The sequence below is a fragment of the Elephas maximus genome, chromosome 8 (genome assembly GCF_024166365.1).
Source record: "Elephas maximus indicus isolate mEleMax1 chromosome 8, mEleMax1 primary haplotype, whole genome shotgun sequence".
Classification (NCBI taxonomy): Eukaryota; Metazoa; Chordata; class Mammalia; order Proboscidea; family Elephantidae; genus Elephas; species Elephas maximus.
Genome location: NC_064826.1, coordinates 27446969 through 27456791, shown reverse-complemented (window position 1 = coordinate 27456791; position 9823 = coordinate 27446969). Strand labels below are relative to the sequence as shown.

Sequence of the window (9823 nt, the reverse complement as noted above, 5' to 3'; positions counted from 1 at the left end):
GAGTTTTATCAAGGAAATGAACATTTTATTTAAAGAAAGAGAAGGGTAATTTCTAAGTATAAAGCAATTTAAGCTATGGAGCCACAGGCTAGGGGAAGGTGTTATTGGGAACTTAGGGGATATAACTGGATATGAGTGCTTGAAGGAACAAGTATTGGGCATAAAGGTGTAGAGTGTCCTGAAACAAACTGCCCTCAAAAATGTTGAATTGGTAGAAACCAAAACCCAAACCAAACCCATTGCTGTCATTGCTTCTGACTCATAGTGGCCCCACAGAACAGAGTAGAATTGTCCCAGAGGGTTTCCCAGGCTGTAAATCTTCATGGAAGCAGACCGCCACATCTTTCTCCTGTGGAGCGGCTGGTGGGTTTGAACTGCCAACTTTTCCATTAGCAGCCAAGTGCTTAACCACTGCACCTCCAAGGCTCTTAGTAACTAATAATGCCAATTATTACCCCAAATTACTAAAGGTACTATTAATTACTAATGTTAATAATATGCAATACGCGAATATGTAGTCAACATTTCCTTTGCTATGGAAATACACTGTCCTAGTAACTCTTTTAACAAATGTGTGCCTACCAGATGCAAAGCACAGTGTTACTATCTTTTACTCATTTGACTGAAAACAAAACTAAATATAACAAAACAAATGAAAAGCAAAAACACAAGAGCCAGATAGTTGGGATGTTCGAAATACTGCAAACATCTTTTACTGCATTAAATCTATACAAGTCTAATAAATACAGAAGTGGTTATGGTCAAATGGATCTTTATTGCCTGCAAGCTGTTACACTTAGAAGAATATGGTTATGTTGATGACAGCATATTTACTATTCCTTACCCTGGGATTTCTTACATTTGAAAGAAGAAATGTTCAGAATGGAACAAGACACAAGCCCATTGGAAAGTCTAGTCTGTATTTGGGTTTGGTAGTCCTTTAAGGCCAGGAAAACACCTGCAGGCCAACTTAGAGTACTAAGAATCAAGGTTAAAGTTTTTACACACATCACAACAATGGCAAATTAACTACAAAACACAGCTTGCACATAAATTATAAACCAGAAAGTACACACCATTTTAACAAGGATACAATAGAATTGGCCTAGTGATCAGAAGTGGCTGCTTCTCACGATGTTTTATCATGAGAAATACATATTTCATTCTACGTACAGGACAGTAGTTTGACGTGATTACAGGAAAAAAAAAAAGATCCAATCTTATAAAAATAAAAGTTCACGTTCCAATCACAAACAGAGCTAAGCTCATTTTAGGTCAAGCTACACAAAGGAGGATGACCTTACCAAAAAAAAAAAAAGTTGGCATTTTCCATGTTGCTTTCTAGGTTTAATTTTGAAACAGTGGAGTGAAATACAAGCATTTACATTTGGTCAAAACAATAAATGTAGTTACAAGGACAAGGTACAAAATCAACAACGTCAAGGTCTTCCTACAAGTTGGGCGTGATCATCCTTCTTCTTCTTCATCACTGTCTTTCATAGTAATGCCCTGAAGTCCTCCTCCTTCTGAAACGGAAGCTGTGGCCTCCTCTACAGTTAATCGTCTGTGCAGAGTATCATACGTCTTACTGTTCAGTGTTCCTTCCAACACGCCCTGCAATCGGAAGTCCCTGTAGGTTTTCTGGAGGAAGAAGAGAATTTGTGTAGACAGTTTAATGTATGAACTGATATATGTCTGTATATATGTATAGGTACTCAGTTGGCATTTAAAAAATGATCTTGGTATTATTTATCGAGATAGTCTACTAGTAGATTCAGATTTTTGCTGCCCATGGCAGTCATCTTATTGGTCTACTTCTGGGGAGAGAACGAGAGACTTTGGATAGTGCTATTCAAACTACGAGCACTATATGTAGATCAAAGAGTAGAAAAAATATCTTGTTACTGTTTCTATATCGACTCCTTAAATAAAATCCATAAAACAAAGTTTCATGGCACTTAAGGTATGTAACCTATAAAGCTTTCTTATACTCTTTAAAATTCAATTTTTTACACATAGTTTTCCAAGACTAAATAAGACTGGTGTTTTTATTACTAATTTTTAAGTTGGAGAAAAACAAATCTGGAATTAGATAAATGAGGAAGCAAAGAACATATCCCATCTATGGAGATGCTGCTAGAGCCATTTTTAATGCTTGCTGTCTTTCAAGATTTTTCTGCTGTCTTATGTTAGATTCTGAATCATAAGCAGATTTCAGTGGACTGGCCCCAATGTATCAGTGCACATCAGTTTCCCATGATTTTGTTCTAAATGATTGCTGGTAGCCACTTTGTTTGCACTTAATACATGAAACAAGTCAAATAAGAAGAAAAGAATATTGGGCTTCCTGGCCCAATATCACAACTCCAATAGCTGGAAATTAACATCAAGGGACGCTTGATTTCACTGAACACAGTAGAAGGAAAACATCATGTTGAGACACTTGAGCTGAAGGCACTTACTCACATGAGATAGGAAGTGTTGATGGATAGTATCTTAATCCCCTCAATATATACACCTGGCCTTTAATAGACTTGTGGGAAGATGTAGAACTACTACAAGGCAGTGAGAACACTGGTACTTTCCCATTTCATCTTGTTGTCTTCTACCTGACTATGCCCTATGGTATCATTCCAAGTTTTGGAAGTGATAAGTCAATAGTAAGGATGAAGGATGAATCATATTTTTTCATTTGTATAATCATTTGATATAAATGAAATTCATAACTAAAAAGCTGTAAAATTATGGGTTTTGCCCATCACTTGTCTAAAAATAAACTGAACTCTAAGAAACACTGGATAATATCTAAGATCATAAACAGCAAGCAAAACTTAGGTTCAGAGAGCTTTTTTTAATGATCAAACCTATATTCACGTTAATTTTTGTAGTTTATTTTAGGGCATGGAAACCCTCGTGACGTAGTGGTTAAGTGCTATGGCTGCTAACCAAGAGGCCAGCAGTTTCCAATCCGCCAGGCGCTCCTTGGAAACTCTGTGGGGCAGTTCTACTCTGTCCTATAGGGTCGCTGTGAGTTGGAATCGACTCGACGGCAGTGGGCTTTTTTTTTTTAATTTTATTTTAGGGCACATACAATCTATCACCCTCACACTCTCTTTCTAAACTGTTCAGCTTATTATGATTAAGGTGGCACTGGCTCACACCGAAACTCATGGTAATTTGCATCAGAACCTGTGAAGTAACTCTGAAAGGTGAATTTCATGTAGAGAATCTGGTGACCGATGTCCACGGTATTATTACCATAGAGATTTGTGTTCAAGCCCTTAACAGTCTTGAAGTTAGATCAAAAATATGTCCAACACATAAAATATCCACCTACAGATGATGCATCTGATATAAAGTATTATTGTCCCACTGACAATTATATACTGAGTTTGTGAGTCGGACTTCCATAGCTCATTGCAATGACTTCCCTGAGACTTAGCTTAATTATTGATGCTGTCCAGGGCAGATTTGTATTGTGGATTTTTAGTCCTGGAGGCTTTCTAATTTACATTCAGTGAAAACGTCACTTCCTTATTTTATTACCAAGCAGTAACCAGTTAGGTGAGCTGTAGGACAGGTATCCTTGCAAATTGTCTCCCTCTTTAAAAAAAAAAAAAAATTAATTCATAAAATGTTATCAACACTTAGATATCCTCTGTGGTGCCCTGGTGGCACAGTGGTTTAGAGTTCAGCTGCTAACCAAAAGGTTAGCAGTTCAGATCCACCAGCCAGCCACTCCTTTGAAACCCTACGGGGCAGTTCTACGCTGTCCTGTAGGATCGCTGTGAGTCGGTATTGACTCCACAGCAGTGGGTTAGCTATACTCTGTGGCTGCTGCAAAGGTTCTCTTGGCTCTTACTCAATGTAAGGGCCTATCACAGGGTCTTGTCCACTTGTCTTCTGTTCTCTTAGCACAAGAGGCAGTTTGTTTGTTGTTGGATGCTGTTGAGTCAGCTCCGACTCAGGACCCCATGTGTTACAGGGTAGAACTGCTCCATAGGGTTTTCTAAACTGTAATCTTTACGGAAGCAGATCTCCAGGTCTTTCTCTCCATGAGGCACTGGGTGGGTTTGAGCCACCAACCTTTCAGTTAGGAGCTGAGTCCTTAGCCACTGCACCACCAGGGCTCCTGATTTATATTTATTGCTTTTAAATATCATATGGCTGCTATGGAGAACACAAACCTATCCGCCGTTTTGATTTTTCCTCACCCCAAACAAGTCATTCTGATGTTAAAACTTCACAAGTAACTTCATAGCCCTAAATCTTTTGTGGAATCTTACTGGATTTTTTTTGTTTTTTTAATCTTAATGAGCAAGATGAATGAACCAATTAGTGTCTAAGTGTCTTCGTGGCACAAAGTTGGCTATCGTGTAAATCTTCATGGCACTGAAGAATGGCAATGCCTTCTGAGTAACAAGGACTACATGCTGGAGGTGAGTAGTTTGGCTCCTTGGTAGGATGTACTGTTCTGCTGTACACCTACAGGCCAAGTCTAAGTGATCTGGATGGAAGGAAAGCATACTTATGAGCCTTCAGAATTTTGTAAAGTTGGTACTCTGTAGCTTCCTCAATTCACTGGAAAATGATCACTATGAACAGGACACAGTTGATGATTCTATGTATGAAATTGGTTAAAGTCTGTTTATATCCAAAGAAGGAAGGAAAAAAAAACTATTAGCACATTAAGTTATTAAGTCACCTAGATTTTAATTGTGAAAATAATACTTTGCAATTATTAAATAAAGCCCTATGACTTGATTAAAGAAAGCACTGGCTGAGCTTGGGGACCAAGCAAAACATGGATGAACATACTTATGAGATTTAATTTTATATTTGTCGGTCTTGACTATCGATAGCCATAATGAAGAATATATTAAAGCAAGAAAATCTGTTTGGATTGGGGTACAATGAAAATTTGATTAACTCATGAAATTATCAATTGTTCTTTTATAAAACATTCAGTAATGCTTGATTATAAGCTGTAATGACACGTGAAAAGGAATAACTGGAAGAAACAAATGATGGACTAATATTTAAAAAACAAAAATTTTTATCCTAAAACTAAGAGCTTTAACAAGGAGCCCCGGTGGCACAGTGGTTAAGCACTTGGCCTCTGACCAAAAGGTTTTGAACCCACCAGCCGCCCTGTAGGAGACAGGTGCGGCAGTGTGCTTCCATAAAGATCACAGCCTTGAAAACCCTATGAGGCAAGTTCTACTCTGTTCTATTGGGTTGCTATGAGTTGGCCTTGAAGGCAATGGTTTGGTTTTTGGGTTTAAGAGCTTAACAGTCTATCAACTAATACCAGCTGACTGATCTGTAGTTACTGATATCTTGAATACACTGGACATTAGTTTGGAAATACGGCTGACCCTAAGGGTAACCAGCTAATTCTGACAGTCACAGCCTAGACTGCAACCTTATCCTAAGCATATATTTAGAAGGTGCACACAGATTACCCTGATGCCCTCTTATGGAAAACAAACTTCATTTGACAACTCTTCAAGTCACATTTACAGAAACAAGGAAGAAGCAATATAGAAACTAAGACAAGTGTGAACGTATCATAGTATTGTTTCAGTTTCTTTGTAAAAGAAAAAGCACCTGGAAGTGTTCTGGACCAAAGGTATTCTGTCCATTGAAATATTATGTGTAGCTATAGTATTAAAAATTAGCAGGTGGCCATAATTTTACTTGCTATTTATGACTAATCATGATAGCTACTATGCAACATCCCAGGAATGGTTCTTTGTGCAGGAGATGTGCTAATTTCTGACTTTAGAATGGAAATTTCCTACTTGCGGGTCTTTCTAACCTGTGATAACCTTGTGTCTATGGCACAAAAGAATATATATTTTAATTAGACTGTAGAAACAAACCAAGAGAATGATGGGAAACATTTTAACATGGGAAGAAGCTTTCTTCTGATGATACAATACAGTGGTTCTCCTCAGACTTTACTGTGCATCAGAATAATCTAGAGGGCTCGTTGATACAGAGATTGACAGGCCTCATCCTTAGAATTTCTGATTCTGTAGGTTTGGGATGGGGGCCAGAAATTTGCATTTCTAATAAGTTCCCAGGTGATGCTGATAATGCTGGGCCCAGAATGACGCTTTGAGAATCACTCCGTGTGTGTGTGTGTGTGCACTATACATGTATGTGTATATACATACATACACACTGTTACTTGATAAATGTTACTAAAGTGAAAGTAAAGATCATCCGTTAAAAAGAACAGCTGATTCTCATAGTTTAGAGCTATGTTTTCTGCCATAAGATAGAATTTCTGTCTTTAATTTTAAGAAAAGGTTATACTATGGGTAAATGTGCTCCCGCCAGAATTTATAAAGTGTGAAGAATTACTTTGAATAAATATATTATTTTAAAGCCCCTACTCACTAAACACAACACGTAGGTTATCAACTTTCTTCTTGAAAAGCAAAGTCAAAACGGCCCTGCTGAGCTGATATGCGTCTGTGGTAGTAGTTTTGAATGGTCTCTGATGCTCAAACTGACATAACATATAGGACAGAGCGCGTATCCAAAAGAACTCAGGGAGTGACAGTGTTCATTTCAGGTTATAAAAAAACCTGAGACCCTCCTTATTCTACCAGCAGAAACAGTTCACAAAGCCCTGGTAATGATATACGATCCTATAAGTGTGAAGTACATGTATTATGAGAAAACATTTCTATACTTAAGAAAATTAATACATAATTATTGTGGGCCTAGGATGTTCAGGAATATGTACTATGGGTTGATATACATTATCTCAATATATGCTTACTTGCTAATATAACAGTTTTTACTTATTAATGCAAAAATAGAACATTATGGTTATTTAGTAATCTAACTAAAAATGGAAGTAAACAACAGCAAATCAGTCTTAGCAAGCACTGGTTTTTAAGTACTCCTAAATAAAAAAAAAAAAATTTTTTTTTATTCACTCAGTGATATCAAAGACAATTTTCTTGTGTGTCAATATCTTGCTGTTATTCTTTATAGCTTGGTGAGCAAGTCACATCTAAACACATTTTGTTTACCTTCACAATCTTGATGAGCGTCTTCAGTTGGTAAATATGAAGCTGAAGGTCTAATCTATCAGCCAACCATACGCAAATGACTTTCATGGAACTGCTGTACCATTGCTGGAGAGAAGGATGGGGCAGAAGGGAGGAGAACAAAAAAGAAAACAACCTTTGCAGTATTCATTTAACAGATTCGGTAATGAGAGGGTAATGAAACACTCTGAAATTACCACAGATCAGCACTTGAAGTCAATAATGCTATAATTTCCTGTTAACAGAACTGTATGTTTTGCTAGCAAATCTGCTAAGTTGACCTAGACTGTTCTTTACGTGAATTAACATTACAGTCTTGCAGCTGTAACATATTCATGGGAAACAGTGTTTTTGCACTTTGCAGCCTAGTGGGCTGCTTTGTAATTTGTAGGTAACAATGGGTACTAAATACATGTTATGTGACTGAATGGACTGCCAAACAGCAGGACAAAACAGGGAAATTATTTTCAAAGCAAAATCTCCTATTATCCTACATGTTATGTAAAAGTCAGAGAGTAAGATGCCTTATGCCATAAAAAAAAAAAGCACTCGTCAATACCCAGAAATAAGATTTCAAAAGAACAAAGGCAAAAAAAAAAAAAAGGAAAAAAAATTCACAGCTTACAAAAGAGTAATCCTCAATCAGACCTTTACCTGCTATTGGTTGTTAAGTATTTGCCAAGATGTTTTAAAATCATCTAATAATAAAGATTTACTGAGATCTTAGGAAGGAACATATCAAAATGGAATTTTTATATATTGTAAGAATCACAAAACAGATGCCAGTTGACCAAATCGTGAAGGAAAAGATGTTCTGTTTTGTGTGTGTTTTTGAAGGGTTCGAATTTTTGCCCTGTTTGTTATAATTCTCCTGAGGAAAAGGCTGAAATTCTTCTCTAATGTAACTTTATGCTTGTATACAAGTGTTTATGGGTGTAACAAAAGAAGAAATTGTGTTCCAGTATTCAAAAAACGGCAATCTGTCAAGAATAATGACATTTCAAGGGATTCGGTGACCATGTGCTGGCTGAAGCGAGACTTAGGTGATATAGCAACAATAAGGCTACTTGTTCGCATAACGGTGAGAAATATCAAAGTTCAGAAAGCACTTAGGAAACAAAAAAGAGTTTTTGAAGGAGAAGAGATTTTTGTGCCTTGTTTGTAAGCATAAAGAGTGACATTACAAATCACATATGTGTGTGCATGTTTTAGGTGCTCAAACACATAAAAAAATTAAAACAATTTTTTTCTCCACAAAATAAAATAAAAAATTCAACTTCTAAGAATAATCTCTATAAGTCTGAGATTCATTTTGACTTGTTTTTATTAATGTTATTCTAATAAAATTTAGCACCATAAAAAATGGTACTTTAAGTATAAATTAAAAATAAATTAAAAATAAATTAGTGTCACATTTCATCACACTTATTCCTATTAATTTATTAGTATACTGAACGTACATTCATAAAGTGAGATAAATTAATTAAAAGGAATTACCGATTTACTAAATACTATATCAAATGGTGAATGAAAATTTTAAGCTTTTAAAATGCAGGACAGGCCACGATATTTTAAAATGTTATTCATGTACCTAATTTTGCTCCTTCCAAATGATTACTTTTTTAATTTTCAAGAGTGTTGAAAGTATAAGAAATGAGAAGTTTTAGAAAATGACACACCTATGTTAAAAATAAGCAGCTAGGGAATTTAGCACTTGGGCTGACATGTTAAATCTCAAAATCCCTTACAGATACTCACTTTAGTTTCTGACATTACTTAAAATCTGTACTTCCTAATTTCAAATAATTTATAGTCTCAAGTTCTTGAGTTCTATTTTAATACAGGTAAAAACTCAAAGGGATCGGTGATAATGAATGGGTGCTCTGAATTAAGATTCTTACCCCATATCACTCTCTAGGTAATTTGAAAGCTAAAGTGTTAGCAGAATGGATGTGACTATTCAAAATTACAGTCCTTCTGAAGAAGATGATGGATTTTTCTTTTTTGAGGTGGGACAGAAAATATTATGTATTGTACGAAGTGTAGAGAACATACCGCTTAATTCGTCTCTTAGACTGCACAGTTATGATAAATATGGTAAAGCATATGAATTTGAGGGAAAGTGAAAATACTTTCTTAAAATGACTCCATATATATTTTTATGTTTTTAAAAATATCCGCACATAATTTAAAATTAATTTAAATTCATTTTACCATTCCATATAAATGATATTGACAATTAAGTGATAACTGAGTGAACAACAAATACAACACAGAAATTATTATTACTATCACTTCTTTAACACAGTGCCAAGAATATAATTTTAGAGAAAAACAATTTGGGAATATAGTGATCTAAAGTCAACTATAAAAATAGAGGAAAGAAAAGTATCATTAAGGAAAATGCTCAAGCTATATTACCATTCACCATCTTACTTTGAATGCAAATTGTATAATAAGAAAAAAATCTATAAGAAAAAAATACTCTATAAGAATATCTATTTTTAGGTATATTTAGGAAGAGGAATTTCAGCTAAATCAAGCAAATAAGGGAAAGCAGCAGCTCAGCTTTGCTCAGCTCAGAGTTTATGCTGCCACTATGAATGGGCTAATAAAAAGACCCCTGCTAGGACTGCTGCTTTCTTGAATATGGTCACACACACACACACACACACACCCCAAACAAACAAAACCACCAAGCTGAAACTTAGCATTTTCCTATTTCTAATGTGGGCACTGATATGTCCCAATTT

The 9823-nt window shown here is 35.7% G+C and overlaps 1 protein-coding gene across 2 annotated transcripts in view; it reads right to left on the bottom strand.

Moving 5' to 3' along the window:
- Positions 1-715: 715 nt before the first annotated feature.
- The window catches only part of CADPS2 (calcium dependent secretion activator 2), a 608633-nt gene continuing 599525 nt past the window's right edge, over positions 716-9823 (bottom strand). Inside the window, exons 28-29 of one of the 2 annotated variants that reach the window (XM_049893894.1) lie at positions 7053-7157; positions 716-1641 (exon numbers count right to left, since the gene is read on the bottom strand). In XM_049893894.1, coding sequence (XP_049749851.1) covers positions 1468-1641; positions 7053-7157 — 279 coding nt within the window. In that variant the 3' untranslated portion in view covers positions 716-1467. The remainder of the gene's footprint in view (positions 1642-7052; positions 7158-9823) is intronic. The other variant, XM_049893893.1, reaches the window with a different exon arrangement.